Source organism: Monodon monoceros, unplaced genomic scaffold, assembly GCF_005190385.1.
Source record: "Monodon monoceros isolate NGI ecotype Baffin Bay Population unplaced genomic scaffold, NGI_Narwhal_1 Super_Scaffold_9, whole genome shotgun sequence".
Lineage (NCBI taxonomy): Eukaryota > Metazoa > Chordata > Mammalia > Artiodactyla > Monodontidae > Monodon > Monodon monoceros.
Window position 1 is genome coordinate 27,851,169 of NW_021703786.1, and position 15,589 is coordinate 27,866,757.

Below are 15,589 nucleotides of genomic sequence, written 5' to 3' on the forward strand. Positions count from 1 at the left end.
AAATAGCCTTCCACAAGGAAGGCTCGCATCTTTTGGGGTGCCAGGGAGGAAGGGGGACTCCAGCACACTCAGGGGCACATTCAAAGTTAGAGGGATACTTGACATTTTATGAAATCGTAAAATGCTAGTTAGTTCATCAGCACTGGGTACGTGTGGCAGCTAAAAGATTTTTTCCTTCCCTTGTTAAAAGTAAGGATCGCAGAAGTGTTGATCGTTGTGTTTTGTTTCGTCCACACCCTGCGCTGCTCAGGCAAGCAATGGACAGTGGTACCAGATGAACGACTCCTTTGTCCACTCCAGCAACATCAAGGTGGTTCTGAACCAGCAGGCCTACGTCCTCTTCTACCTGCGGTAACCGGCTCCCCACCCCCACCCCCCAGAGCACTCGTCTTCACTCTGCTCTCGCCCTGACCGGCCTCCCTAGCCTTTCCCTGCGTGAAAGTGACTGGAATTCTGCAGGAGGGAAGCTCTTGGAGCAGCTCTCCTCCTGCCAGTCAGGTGTAGTGGAGAGCGGCCACTGGGAAGGGCACTTAGATCACGTCCACTTGGCTGTTGAGTCAAAGCCAGAGCCTGTGGGAAGGTCAGAGCAGGAGTCCATCTGCCCCACAGTGAGGTGGCTTTGAATGTAAATTGGAAGGTTGTCTGTTACATTATTGCCCCAAATTAGATGCGTTCCATCTGGCTATCGGCTGGCGTACAGACCTTCCTCTGTGGGGAAAGTGATCACGGTGGGCAGTGAGGTAGTTGTCAGGGGGTAGAGGCTAAGTAGTCAGAGGGTATAGGCCTTTGGAAGGTGCCTCTTCTTGGGACTGATTGTCACCGACCTGGAAGATGAGGGTGTGGAGCAGGGAGGTGTTTTGCTGCTCCAGGATGGCTTTCTGATAGACTGAGACTCTAATAATCTCGGAAGAGCTGAGTAATCTGCTCTTTGCTTACATTGAGCAGAATCTCAGCCTGCGTAGTAAGTTCTCATGGTTTAAGGGCGAAGTCAGCTTCAGAGAAGCACGTTGGGACAGTCATGGTTCCCTCTGGCTGTTTTTCTGCCTTTGCCTGTCTTTTTTTATTTATCTGTGCAGCGTGGCTTGCGGGATCTCAGTTCCCAGACCAGGGATTGAACCCGGGCCACTGCAGTGAAAGCCTGGAATCCTAACCACTAGGCCACCAGGGAACTCCCTGCCTGCCCTTTTTTTTTGGAATGGAATTGTAACCTTGACTTCTGTATTCTGATTCCTTCTCACACTCAGTTTCGGTAAAGCCTCTGCAGCTTTAGTAAGACACTCCCTGACTTTGTTCTCTTCCTTTGACAGGATTCCAGGCTCTAAGAAGAGTCCTGAGGGCTCCATCTGCAGGACAGCCTCCTCCCTTCCCAGCCACCCCAGGGTGGTTCCAGACCACACCAGGAAGAATATCAGCAATGGGACCACGTCCTCATCAGTGACTGGAAAGGTACTTGTTTAAGAGGATCGATGTAATCATTGCCGTTCTTCGTGCCTGTGCCTCTCGGGATCGTGGAGCCCCCAGACCTCTTCATGCTGGGGAGCTCGGCCCGATGGAAGGAGGGTGCAGACAGCAGTCCTGCTGTATTCCACGTTCTTTCTGAAGTGGGTCACGGAGCCAACAATGGTGAGAAGGAAGAGGGGGACAGTGATGAGAAAACCTGACTCAGCAAATCAAGACTTAGAGCTCCCAGTGTGTCCCCACCTTAGAGCAGCTGCCACGCGGAAGTGCAGTGACAGGTTTCCCAAGCAAACCTCTGGCCTTAAGCATCTGGGAAAAAAATATTTTATCCCCACATTTTAATACTAAAAATGTGAGTAGTTTGTACCAGTGTTAATTTTCTGATTTTGATAATTATACTGTGGTTATGCTAAGAGAACGTCCTTTGTTTTTAGGAATACTCGTGGGTGTGTATGGAGGTAAAAGGACGTCGTGTCTGAAATTTAACTCATATAGTTAGGAAAATGTATATGTACAGACATACACACATATATAGGCAGAAGGAGAGAGAGCAGGAAAGCTAATGTGGTAAAGTGTTAACAATTAAGGAATACCCTTGAAGTTATTTTCGTATGTATTTGAAATTTTATACTAAAAAAAGTTAAGAACTCAGTTTTATTAATAAGATAATAGCAGTTTCCTTATAACATAATTCATAATTCAAAAATAGAACGGCCCTCTCTGTTGACTACTTCTGTGATCCTTTCCCTTCAGTCTGAAGATCAAATCCAAACACAGGCTGCCGGGGCCTAAACATGTCTACAGGGGTTTTAGTCATTTATGCAAATCTGTTTCCTTTCCAACATTCAAGAAAATAGAAGCTGAAATAGAAGCATTAGAGTTGACGTAGCAATGACATGCCATGACCTGGTTGCAAACGTGGTGGTCACTGTGGCTAGAGCAGGAAAGCCAGAAGCCTTGGGTGCTGCTCAGAGGAACAGCGACGGGCATGGGGGTGCCTGAGGGCGAGCACGGCACCCCCCCCCCGCCCTGCCCCCCACCCCACCCCCTGGTCAGGCCACCGCAAGGCCTCTTCACTGACCCTGCGTGTTTTCATCATGAAAATAACTTCCCACATACACTGCAGTTGCACAAAAGTTATTTTACTCTAAGTAACATTGTGTAAGTTCCATGTACTTAAATGCTCAACAAGTGGACAGTTTTGCAGCACAGTGGGAAGATGTATTCCTTTTAGGAAGAATGCTAATGAAGAAATAATGACCTAAGTGACGTAAAACCAGTCTGTTGCCTGTGCAGAGGCTATGGACGCTTAAGTGATTCAAAATAGTATCAAATTAGCAAGTATTTTGGGAAAAAATTGTTGCCGGCAAGAGTACCGTAAATGCAGTGTGGCAGTATGCATCCTAATTTATGAAAATATTAACAGCCTAGTAATGCCACTTCTAGAACATTAGCGTGGGGTACTAAGTACAGAAGAAGATTCAGTCTTTTTTTTTTTTTTTTTTCCTTTGGCGGTACGCGGGCCTCTTACCGCTGTGGCCTCTCCCGTTGCGGAGCACAGGCTCCGGACGCGCAGGCTCAGCGGCCATGGCTCACGGGCCCAGCCGCTCCGCGGCATATGGGATCTTCCCGGACCGGGGCACGAACCCGTGTCCCCTGCATCGGCAGGCGGACTCTCAACCACTGCGCCACCAGGGAAGCCCCCAGATTCAGTCTTTTGACCATTCCTTCAGCACATAGTCTCTAAGACCCTGATCTGGTTGGGGGTGGAGGTGACATGTCGTGGTAAACAGCACCGACGCAGGCCTCGGGGAGCATTTCGGTGAGTGAGTGGCATAGACCCAGTTGTGATGGTGCTATGGAGAAGGATGGGGCACTTAGCACCTTAGTGGTCATGTCAAGGAGACCTGGAGCCAGTCTGGTTTATAAACTCTTCATGCAATGAGATGGTCGCTAGTCAAGCATTAAAGACCTTTGTTGATGGGCCAGAGTACAAAGGTGATAATGGCATATGGTGAAACTGAGATGCTCCTGTGCACCTGTGTCAGAAGAAAAGACCAAAGGGAGAAGACACCAGCCTATTAATGGAGGGTTATGTTTAGGTGATGGAACTTGGTAAATTTTTTCCCTTTTTATTTTTTTGTATTTCTCAAATCTTGATGAAAATGTACTGCTTTCGTAGTAAAGATAATTATAAAGAGGCACACCCATACGTGCACAACTCAAAAGATACTGAAAAGAAGTAACAGTATCTGTATCGTGTGTCCGTATAAATAATTTGTCTAGAGTTGCCCCTCAGAGCCCCTGCCTGCTGCCTCCTTGTGGGGCCCCCGCCAGCCGGCTGTGCTCCCTCCTGCTTTGACCGCCTCCTCTGCTTTGCTCCCCTTTAGAGACCAGACCCTGTGACAATGAAGAAGCCTCAGACCCCTGAAGAGCTCGGGGTGCCCGTTGCCAGGAATGGCTCTGTGTCGGGCCTGAAGTCTCAGAATGGATACACTCCTCCCAAGCCACCCCTGGGGTCCCCTTCCCCCAAACTCTGCAAAACGCCTACCCACGTGCCGACTGTTTTGGATGAGCCTGGAAAGAAAGTCAAGAAACCAGCCCCCCTGCAGCACTTCTCCCCACCGCTCAAAACCTCCCCGGGGCCCCCCGGCGCCGGCGAGCTGGGCGGCAGCAGGTGTGAGGGCCGCAGGCCCAGCTCCTGGGACGGCAGGGCCACCCTCTCTACCTCACCTCGGCCCCCGGCCGCCAGGACCGCCAACGGGCTCGGGCCCAAGGTGGGTGATGAGGGCCCAGCCGCCGAGAGGAGGGGCTCCAGCCCTGAGCACCCTGCTGGCGGTGGCCCCGCCAGGCCCCCCCCGGCACCCCAGAGTGGAGCCGCCCCTCTTGGCGATTCTCAGGGAACCCACTCTGCCGGCCCCGCCAAGGTGCTGCCGGCCCGAGCGGATGCGGAGCTGGTGAAGGCCAAGTGCCCCGACCTGAGCAGCGCCTCCCCCGAGCCCGCCAACACCATGTCTCCTCCACCGGCCAAAAAGCTGGCCCTTTCTGCCAGGAAGGTGGGTGTGTGGGAGGGTGTCGGTCGGGGTTGGGGAGCGGGTTCGATTGTAGTTTGGGGGGTGGGGCGGCAGCACAGGGGCATTTGGCCGCCCGAGGAGCTGAGACGTCGGGCGTCCCTAGGTGGCAGAGGGCTGTCCAGGCGCAGGCAGGTTGTGGCATCTCTGTCATTGGATGAGGCCAGTGGCCGATAGAGGGTCAGGGCCACACAGCTGTCTTCTGTCTCCATCTGTGGACAGATGTCCTAAGGGAGCCTCTGGGAACGGGCCCCGGCAGGGAGCTCTGAGCACGGGGACGCGCGGGACACGGGCTGGCTGGCACCTCTGTGTGCACCTCGAAGCTCCGTGATGTAATTGTTGTACTGAGATTTTTGTTTAAACTTCCTTCGTTTTTTCCTTTTTGTTTCTAACCAAAAACACTTCTGATTCTTCTTCTACCATTCTCCCACCCCTCACACCCCCTTTTTTGTTCTTCTGTCCTCTCATCTTTCTTTCTGGGCTCTTTTATTTTTTATTTTATTTTTATTTTATTTTTACTTTTTCTCTTCACTCACGGCAACCTTTTTTAGAGCACCAAGTTTTTATTTATGTCAATAACTACAGGCCAGCACCCTGCGGAGGGCAACCGGCAATGACCTCCGTCCACCTCCCCTCTCTCCATCCTCCGACCTCACCTCCCCCCGGAAACCCACTCACCCCGTCGTCGCCTCCACCTGGCCTGTCAGTACAATCCGGTAAGCAGGGCGGCCGCTCCTCCCCCGTGGGGACAGCACACAGGTCTGCCCGGTGTCTCCTCTGTCCTCCTGCTGAAGGGGCTTCAGTGGGGCAGAGGTGGCTTGGTCTCTCAGGCCCTGGCTTTTTTACTCTGTCTTCATCTTCCGTCGTCTGCCACGGGCTCGTGGTGATGCGTGTGTTGTGAGCTGATCTGCCTATGGCCCCCCAGCCCCGTGACAGGACCCTGAAGTGGAGGGGGGGGCGTTTGAACAGACCATGCGTGAGCTCAGGGTCCTGTGCACTGGTTGTGTCTCCCAGCCGTGCTCCCTGGCTTATCTCGGGTGGGGTGGGGTCTGTCACCCTGGCCCTGAGGGCCTCCCGAGTGGACGCCGGCGCCCCCCATGCGCTGCGGAGGCTGCTGCGGGAGGCGAGGTTCTTTGGGAGCTTTTCAGGCTCCTGCGGAGATGCCCCCCTGGAGGTTTGGGCTGTCGCCTCCTGGCCCGCTCCGTACAGGGGTGCTCGTGTTCCTTTGTGAGTCCAGGGCCAAAGGCCCAGAATTACCGATAAACGGCTTGTTTGAAGGCTGAGGGGCTATCAAGGCCTTTGGCAGCTGGGGAGGGAGGAAGGAGGGAAGGAAGATGGGGCGCGAGGCCATGGGGTGGTTTGGGCGGGCTTGGCGTTGCTGCGGCGCCAACGTGCCCTCCCTGCCCTCCTCGTTCGGGGCCCCGCTGTTCCCTTTGTCCAGCCCTGCTCCCGCTCTCAGTCCTGGCATGGGAGTTTTGCACATGCTAGGTCCTTAAACGTCCAGGACATTTATTGGGTATCTTTTTCTTTGCTTCTTTGACATTTAACTTTTTTTTAATTCCAGAAAACGCAGAGCAGCGTGATGTAGTAGTGCAGTTTGTGTGTTGCCATCAGAGCTTGTTGTCTAGTTTAGAGGATGTTGAGACAGTCCTGTTTAATTAGCAACCCTTGGAGATGGGTTTATTGTCACACATTCACAGATGAGAAAAGTGTGGCCCAGAGTGGAAAGTTGACTTTTCCAAGGTCGCATAGCTGGCAGGAGGAGATCCAAGAGTCTCACTTGATTTGCTCTAGATCCTGCCCTTTACTTGTCTTGCTGTATCATCTGACTGAAAAGTCTGTTTCCCTGATTTTCCTGAACCCCAAGTTTCAGAGGAGAATCCTTGAAGGGTAATAGTGGAAGAGGCGTAGGCTCATAGCCGCCTTTCTTATAAGACTCACTGCCTGTGCTCAGACACCTGATACTTGTGGAGGCTGGACATTTATTGCTTAGTGGAGGTTTCCTCCCAACACATTTGTACTGAGAATCTGAAACATTAGGGTTTGCAAAAGTACTTTGAACTGCCTGGTGACAAGAAACTAAGAGATATGTAACGATTTTTATTAACTTTGATCTTAAGATTTGAATTTGTTAGCATGTATTTTCTAATGTTCACTGAAATGTACATATATCTGAGGTTTACGGGCGAAAGTCTTTTAAAATCCTGACCTGCGAGGGAAGGGGCCGAGGGAGGGCAGGCAGGGAGAGCTCAGCCTGTCCTCACTACCTGACTGTCCCTACAGGGCTGTGTCACCTGCTCCGAGACCATCCAGCCATCTGAAGCCCCCCCTTGGCCCCCACTCCCTGTCACTGTCCAGCAGCCCCCCACCTCTCGGGACAGCAGACCCACAGAGCCACTCGCCCGCCTCTGCGCCCCTGCCTCAGGTCAACGGGGGCTTCCGGGCCCCCTCACACCAGCTGCCAGAGGCCAGCGAGCCCCCCCAGGGTCTCTGTAAGAAGAGGAAGAAGACCCGCGTGGGAGAGATCCAGGGCCAGGGCTCAGAGGCCTGCACGGCTGTGGCGGCCCCTCCAGGGCCTCCCAGGAAGAGGAGGAAGAGGAAGAGGAAGCACACGCGGGACACGGATGCCTCCGCTCTGCAGGCGGGGCGCACGCCGGGGCCACCCTGGAGCCCCGTGCATAGAAAGGAGGGTCGGGCGGAGCCGCCGGCGGGCAGACCGGAGGAAGAGGGCGGACAGCAGCCGGGGAACGGCTGGCCCGTGGGATGCGTGAGCGACGGCCACCGCGTGAGCCGCAGGAAGAGGAGGAGGCAGGGAGCTGAGGGCCTTGGCGGAGAAGACGGCCTCCGCCGGGACCACCCACCTCGGCGTGGGTGAGAGCAGGGAGCCCTGCGCCTCCGCTCACACACAGCCCACTCCCAGTGGGTGCTGTCTGGAAATACAGGCGCTGCCCGGCCCTCTGGGACCTGACTGTATCGTCAGGTGTCCCAGGCGGGTGGCGAGTGGAAACAGCGTTCCGGACCTGGCCAGCCCCATAGGTGCTGGGAGGTCCCGTGACCCGGGCCGGGCCGCGCTGCGCTGGGGTCCTGTCGTCCACCTTGTGGGACTTGCCTCGGATTAAAAACGCACTTGTGTGCTTTTCTGGACTGTGGCCGTGGGCAGGTCCTGGTCAGGTTCGGGTGGAGTCTCCTGGGGCTCTTCTGGAGGGCTGAGGCACATGCACCAAAGTTCACGGGGTATCTGGGCCTCAGTTTGCTAGGAGCTGACTGTCAACTCTGACTTCCTAGGAGCTGCTCTTCCTCCGATGTCGTCCAGCCAGAGGCTATTGCAGCATCACCAAGGAAAAAGAGAAAGAAAAAAAGGAAGCAGGAGTCACAGCAGGAAGTAGAAGAGAATGAGCCTGAGGGCCAGAGGGGCTCTGTAGTCCCTGGGAGCAGGCCAGGGACAGCTGTGAATGGCCAGGCTCCCGGAGGCCCCACAGGTGTGCACTGGGCCGGGAGGGGACGCCAGGGGAGCAGGGGGTGGGAGCCAGCCTGCCCTGTGCGTCTAGAGGCAGGTGCGGTACATTGGGAGGGGGCCCGCTGGAAGACCTCTTACCTCTGCCCTCGTGCCAGCTGTCTGCCCACTCGGATCTCCTGACCTGGCAGATCGTTCAGCCCAAACTACCCCGTAGGAAAAGATGGGGTACGTGTAAACTTTACACGTTCTGTGAGCGCAGTGTTCCCATCTAAACCTTCCCACTGGAGTTACTCCTGGGCCGCCCAGCCTGGCGTTTTTCTTTGCCACTTGAACTTGCAGCATTGGGTTCAGAAGCTCACCTCCCTCTGCCTCTCTTTGTAGCCGGCCTTCCTGAAGATCGTGTGGCCTTTTGCAGTGGGGTTCTGTGTGCTGTGGCCGTGCCTGGGCTGAGGCCTCCACCAAGCGCCTCGTCCACGTTGTGTTTTCTTTTTCCTTAGTGGGCCAGCTCGTTTCACCAGGCTCTCCTGGTGGAATGTGTCTGTTAAATGAGGGGAGAGAAGGTCCTCAGCGCCTCAGGAAGGGGCCCCCAGGTGAAGGATCGTCTGGGTTCTGCTGTTTGTGCTTTGGGGGCACACTGGTTCCCGGGGATGGGTTTGTAGTTTATCAAACTCCGGAGAAACGAATTCATGAATAAACACGGAATTCCATTAATTACACGGCAAAAGCACTAACCGCTAGGCAGTGAGGAATGGCCACTTCAGGCAGCCCGTGTGTCATTGGAGAAAAGGCTGCAGAGACCGGCTGTCGTCAGACGGGGTCACTTTGTGAGCACGTCAGCTAAGCGGGAGGTGCTGCCGGGCCCCAGGGCTCTCCGCCCAGTGCAGAGCAGGAAGTGCGCGGCGGGCACACCCAGCACCCCGTGTGTTTGTTCATGATCCCAAAATTGGGGCAGGCATTTGTGACCCTAAAGAGGCCAGAGCCCGGGTTGCGGGTGGCTCCGCGTGACCACCGGGCCCGAGCTGTGCTGAGGAGCGGCTGGAGAGGGGGTGGGGGACAGGCCGGGGGCAGACAGTGGACGCTGTCCTGCTCAGAGCACTGAGCCTGAAGGGCACCAGGTCATTGCCAAATTGGCGGAGCAGACAGATGAGGTCAGGCTTGTGTTTAGGGAGGTGAGTCTGTCTATTCTGACAGTTGTGGGTGGTTAGGGGGACTGGGCAGAGGCCAGGAGCAGCTAAGACGTCGTTTCTAGAGCCCTGATAAGGGGTGGTCAGTGCTGTCTGTGCAGATGTCCTTGCTGGCCAGGCTCTCTGCGGGCAGGGAGGTGGGAGCTGCCCTGCGAAGCTGCGGTGGTGGTGGTGGCGGCGGCACCTTGTCCCTCCAGTTCGCACTGCTCTGGGTTTCTGCCCCTTCCCTGCAGGCGAGGAGCTTCCATTGGGAGCTCCTATCCCTTCCTCCGTCAGACCGAGGGCTCACTGCTGCCTGTAGGTTTTTTGTTTTGTTTTCGGTGTTTAGGTTTTCATCTTTTGCAGAGTTGATTTGGACCAATAACCTCTTCTCTTGAGAAAGAATAATCGTTAACTCCCTTGTCACAGGCAGGCAGGCAGGCAGGCAGGAAGAGCTTGCTTTTACACATTCTCTAAAGAATTTGTCATTAGTAAGTTCTGCAATTCTGTTGTAAATAAAAGGTGTACGAGTGTTTCCTCGGTGGTTTATTTTTAATGTATGTAAATGTTATTCTGATTGCAGGGCTGGGACAGGCTCCCCTTGTATCCTGGGACAGAGAGAGAGAATCCGATGTGGTCCAGGAATTGCTCAAATATTCATCTGATAAAGCTTATGGGAGAAGAGGTACTGGTTTTGAGACTTGACTTCTGTCTTCTGCAGTTGGCTTATGAGGAGCTAGAGAGGCCTGAAAAAGACCTCCTGTGTTGAGCCTTGTGCATAGGAATTGCTTGGCTCTGAAGATGGGAAGAGGAATGTACATGTCTATTGTACCCTCTCTGACCCCATTGACATTGTATGCGGATCAAGAGCCCTGCAGGCGGGTTTTGTCTGCGGTGGGGATCCAGAGCAGCTTCCTGCTGGGCTCTGGGAGCCGGGGAGAGGGCAGAGCGTGGGTGTTTGGGCAGGGCAGGGCAGGCCAGCCAGGGAAAGCGTTAGAATTCCAGAGTCGGGGCAGGCAACAGACCGAAAAACTCATCCAGCACTCATGCTGTAAGTTTTTATTTAGAACATTATTTTTCTAATTCGGACTCGGAGAAAGAATGCAAGATCTTTGTTTCTCAAATGAGGGCATGGGCTTAAAAAGAACTAAATATTCGGGGTTAACAGTGTTTGCTTTTAAGTGAGGGGATCACTGACTGGCCTACACACCGGAGACCACTCTGTTCCTCCCCTTTTCCTTCTCTGTGTATCCATTTTCACCAAAAGGTGGCACTCAAAACTTTTTGAATAATTAGGAGTAGACCAGCCTAGTTTGTAAACTTCACCCTTGAAGTAAATCCACAGGGCAGCCAGGTACCCACACAGGTCGCAATGCCAGTGTCTGTCTTGCAGTTTTGACGTGGGACGGCGAGGTGTCAGCTGTCAGTCAGGACGCCATTCAGGACAGCAGGCTGGCCCGCATGGCCACAGTCATTGACGACTGGGACGAAGAGTTCGACCGAGGGAAGGTGTGATGCGTGGTGGCGCCTGGCGGGGGCGGAGCGCTGCGGAGTAGCTCAGCTCGGGGGGCGCTGGGGAGGACTTGGATTTTCAGGGCTGTTTGAAGGGGCAGCAGCACTGCAGAGTGGCCGAGGGTGAGACTGGAGCCACGCTGCCCGGGTTCAGGAAGCCTGTGTCCTCCAGTCACTCCTGCTCCTCCGTCAGTGAAGTGGGGGTCGTGGGGACACCTTCCGTGGGTCACTGGAGTGTCAATCTGTTAGTTTAGGTCGCACGTTGAGACTCGTGCTAGCACGTAAGTAAGCACTTGGAAAGGAGCCCCCGGGACCCGGGGGAGCCCTTTTTGGGAATTGTGACACTGTGATTCTTGACATAGGAAAAGAAATTGAAAAAATTCAAGAGAGAGAAGAAAAGAAACTTCAACGCCTTCCAGAAACTTCAGAGTAGACGGAACTTTTGGTCTGTGACTCATCCAGCTAAGGCTTCCAGTCTCAGCTATCGCCGCTGAATTTGGAGCTGTCAAGATGGGTCAGTTTGTGCGTGTGTGTGTGTGCAGTCGTGCATGGGCTGTGGTGTGTACGGTGTGGAGTGTGGTGTGCACACACCGGTCACTCGCAGATTGAGGACCAGGCTGTTTCCAGGCTCCATCTCGTGTCAGTGGCGTTGCCTGTGTTGGACGCGCTCTCCCGGGGTGGTGGTGGGACTCCTAGGGTCTCGTTTCTCTCCCTCAAGAATGATGTTCTTTGCCTCACAGCCTCCAGAGACACGGTCCCTTCCTGGGGACCGTCTATCTGGACTGAAGAGCCACTTGCCGAGGACTTGCTGTCTCTGTCGGCTCCAAGCCTGCCATGGGGGACGGCCCGCAGAGGCCCCGGGCTTCTGTGGATCAGGACCTCTGGTGACACAACACGCACTGTGACAGACACGGGGACTCTTAGAGCAGGGGGCAGCACAGCAACTGGGACCTGAGATGGGGCTGAGCGCCCTGTGATGCTGTCCTGGGGCTGCGGGGGACGGCAGGGAGGACGACGGCTGCGCCTTCCCAGTGTGACCTCGAGCTCCAGAGATGACGGCGTGCAGCCAGTTGCTCTTCTCGACGGGCCCTCCATCCCCCACTCCGGGCGGCTGGCACTGCTAGCTCATCCTGCGCCTCCCGCTTCCTCGGGGGGGGGGGCTCTGTATGCCTTACCTGTTCAGCCTCAGAGAGTCGGCGGCGCCCCGGGCCGGCCCCACGCCGCTGCCTCTCCCTTTTATGGAATTGCGGGGCGGGCAGCCCTGCCAGTGCATCTCTCTCTTGCAAGAAACTCTAGACCCTCTCTGGAGAGCAGGTGGCTGTAGTGGGGCAGGTTGGGGGCCGAAAAGATGTGCCAACACATCTGCTTCTCAGGCTGCTACTTGTTCCGAGGTGGCTTTGCTGGACCCTCCCTTGCAGCTGCAGTAACCCGGGGGTCCTTACTGAGGTGGTGGTCTTGGGGTAGATTCTCTGTTTATTTTACTACTTGATATAAAACATTTATTTTTGACCAGGCCTGTGGCTTCCATCAGCAATATGTTTCCTCTCCCTAATATGCAAATACTGGCTTTGTTTGCTCAATTTTGTGAGTGCTTTTTGAATTTAGATGATTGTATTACTCGAGAAGATCATGATCACTCTTTTACCTTGTTCAAGCTGTGCCTGCGAACTTATAATTTAATAAATACGGAAAATCCTCAGTGAGGTGATACTGTCCAGAAAAAGGACGCATGTCCCAGTGGTAGAAGGTATGGAAGTAAATCTGAAGATTATCCCTCAGCGCATGTCCATGCTTCCTCTCCTCTTGGTACCGCTTCGGGTGGGAGTGGACCAATACCTGGTCCTGTCCTTCGAGTGGTCTCCTTGGCCTGAGGCCCGATGCACTTGTCTGGCCCCCACTTTCTTCCTCACGGAGCCTTGCCCTTTGCTCTGCTGCTCGTTCTGGGGCCTGGGGGATCCTGGTGGTATCGAAAAAGCGTTACATTTTTTATACGGGGAGCTATGTTAATTTTTTCATGTGGGTCGATCTTTATGTTTTTTTCTTCCTGTTTTTGTATTTCTCTTTAAAAAGTTGGGGAGAATAATACCAGTGGCCTGCGCTGGGGCTGCTCTGGTCCCAGCAGATGGGAACCGGGCTCTGCCTGGACTGGCCTGGGAGCCTTTTTGTCTTTTTCAGAGGACTGATTCCTGCATGTCAACCACACCTTGCTCAAAGCTGAGGGGCCCACCCCAGTGCCCTGTGGCTCTGTCATTTGTCATCTCAGGAGGGAAGGCAGGTGCCTCCGTGGGCAGGGTTTTTTTCTCTCTTGAGATGTTGACATCCATTCCTGCGTGAACTATTTCCCCGACCATATTTTTAACATGTTCTGTAGCTGAAAAAAGAAAAATTCAGTTGTTTGCTAGCACAGAATTGATCTCCTTTCTCTCTCTTCCTCTTCTCCAAACAAGTCTCTTCCTTTCTCCACTATATAATTATAAAGGCTTTTCCTGAGGAGAACGTACCCGTTTTCTCCTGGGCAGGGATGAGCACTGGCCTGACCCTGCAGCATTTAAGTATCACTGTTAAGTAGACAAGTCCTCCCATCCCACGGAGAATCATCGGCCAAACTGGGAGGGAAAGGATAGGCCCAGAAAACGAGTCCAGATCCTAGGTGTCCGTGTATAAAGCTTCTATAGTGGCAGTCTTAGACTTTGTTGACTTAGAACATGGGTCTAATTTAACTCACCCTTCCCAGTGGTCCTGGGTCCTGTCACTCCCTGACCCTCGGCTGGGGCCCTGCTCACACCTTGGCCCCGTGTGCGCGTCAAGTCCACGGCACATGACCTGCACCTCCGCTCCAGGGGCTGAGGGGCCCCAGATGTTGTCAAGATCTCGGTGCAATAAAACAAGGAGTTTTTGTGAGTCCTGCCTGTGTCTTTGTTTTTTTTCCCCTTTGACTTTTAAAAGGTTCACCCCGACCCCAGTCTGCTGTCCCAGTTTGCGTGTGAGGTTGGCCTCAGGCACTTTCTGGTCACCTGTCCGTGAGTGGGAGTCAGGTGCCTTTAGCAGTCTGTGCAGCAAAGCTTAGAACAGGTCTTTGTTAAGAATAAAGGGGGAATAAAGAGGTTTATTTGAATGTCTTAATACATTATTTGAATTTAAGAAGGGAGAAATCCTTTGAAGTGACTCCTTGAGCTTGGAGGGTGATTTTCAGTGAGCACCAGCTTGAAACTTGGAAACAGTATCATTCCACTGAGGTTTGTTTGAAAATTTTTTGAACCAAATGGTTGGACTTCTGCAGGGAAAGATGAGGGAGAAATCATAGGTTTTGCTAAACTGAGTTTTCCTCACAGTTGGCAGGGATGACCGAGGCCTCCGGTTTGGGGACCCCCTCCTGAGCCTGGCTTGTGCACAGCGGTGGGTAGGGCACGGCGATGTGGTCAGTGCCTGTTCAGTCTCCCCTGACCCGAGTGGGCACGCCCAGCTGCTGCTCCGGCCACATACCGGAGGCCGCGGTGAGGAAAACTCGTCTCCTGTGTGGACTGGAATTCAGTGTTGGTACAGAGTGTAATTTGGACTCACGTGGACATTGCAGCTCTTGTCAGGCTTGACGGGAGCAGGAGGGGCAGGGTCTGGCTGATACCGCACATCCTGGAAGTGGGGTAAGGCCAGGAGGGGGCACAGGTGTCTGCAGAGCGCTCCATGATCTGCAGGTTGCAGGTGGCAGGAGCAGTGCCTGTGAGTGGGTGACAGGAACTAGTGTCGTCCCAGGCAAAGGCAGGTTTCCGTTGAGTGGGTTCTGGTGCCCGAGCTCCGCGGCTCCTTACCCCTTCCTTCCCTTCAGTGACACCCCACAGTGCCCCACCCAAACATGCTCCTCAGGCACGGGGACTCTCTATTCCAGTCACTGCGGGGGGGTGGGGGGGGTGGTTGGCCAGACAGCTCAAAATGAGGACAGCAGAGTAAGAACAGGTGAGGTGAGACATCTGCTGGACCCAAACCAGAGGGGGTGCTCGGCAGGTGGGAGAGAGTTTGGGGTGACTGATGTAGTTCATGGGCCTGTCTCACCAGCGGAACTTGTGTCCAGAGGTTCTGCATCACCGGCTGGGAGGCAGCTGGAGTTGATCCACTACAAATCTGGGCACAGGGGTCATACAAGCAAGACCATAGCTTTTGCGTGTCGTTACTGGTTCCCATCAGTAGCAACATGGTTCTGGCTGCGTAGAAGATGAATAAGGCCAAGTTTCCCACTGGCAGCCCATGGTCTCAAGCACAGAGCTGCCGGCTCCAGTGGGAACCAGGAGGAGGGCGTGCCAGCTCTGCCTGGTGTGGCCTCGGGGAGGAGGGGAGGCTGTGAATGGGGGGTTGACAGGTGAGTAGGCTCCAGCTGGTTGGGCTTGCTTGAACGACCCTGTCAGGTGGCAAGGCAAAAGCACAGGATGTTTCTCCATTGATAATTTCGGTAGGAACCTTTCATGCCAGCCTTTCTTTGCGTGTCTTTGTGTGTCTTTCGGATTACAGTGAGTGCCTGCGGTGTCGTCAGCAAGGGTCTACAAGGTCTGATTCGCTCTTTACACACCCAAGGCTGATGGCAGTGTGCGTGCAGGCCAGGGGCGGGGGTGGAGAAGACAGGTGAAGATGACCAGTCCAACAGGCTGGCCAAGAAGTGCTCATGTCTGCAACTATGACATGGTAGGAACAGAAGAGGTGGGGCCACTTCGGTATTCAGAGGTGGAATCAAGAGCAAAGGTAACATAAGGTGGAAGGTTCAGGGCTGGGGGAAGACCTCTGGCTTGGGAAGTCAGTTGAGTGGTAGGGCATGTCATACCAGAGAGGCAGGTGGGTGACAGATTCCAAGGCTGTGATGCAGCCAAGCCTGCGTTATCAGAACAGAATGGGGAGAACCACAGGTGTGAGAAGGAGGTGACCAGGGAGCATGGAGTCTCCCG

General features: G+C 54.3%; 1 protein-coding gene across 1 annotated transcript in view; it reads left to right on the forward strand.

The window, feature by feature from the left end:
- The window catches only part of USP36 (ubiquitin specific peptidase 36), a 34,678-nt gene extending 21,125 nt beyond the window's left edge, over nt 1-13,553 (forward strand). The window contains exons 12-21 of the mRNA XM_029212258.1: nt 251-351; nt 1,308-1,446; nt 3,849-4,514; nt 5,115-5,245; nt 6,813-7,400; nt 7,815-8,008; nt 9,733-9,834; nt 10,543-10,658; nt 11,024-11,175; nt 11,402-13,553. Of these exons, the coding sequence (XP_029068091.1) occupies nt 251-351; nt 1,308-1,446; nt 3,849-4,514; nt 5,115-5,245; nt 6,813-7,400; nt 7,815-8,008; nt 9,733-9,834; nt 10,543-10,658; nt 11,024-11,155 (2,169 nt within the window). The 3' untranslated portion in view covers nt 11,156-11,175; nt 11,402-13,553. The remainder of the gene's footprint in view (nt 1-250; nt 352-1,307; nt 1,447-3,848; nt 4,515-5,114; nt 5,246-6,812; nt 7,401-7,814; nt 8,009-9,732; nt 9,835-10,542; nt 10,659-11,023; nt 11,176-11,401) is intronic.
- The last annotated feature ends 2,036 nt before the right edge of the window (nt 13,554-15,589 follow it).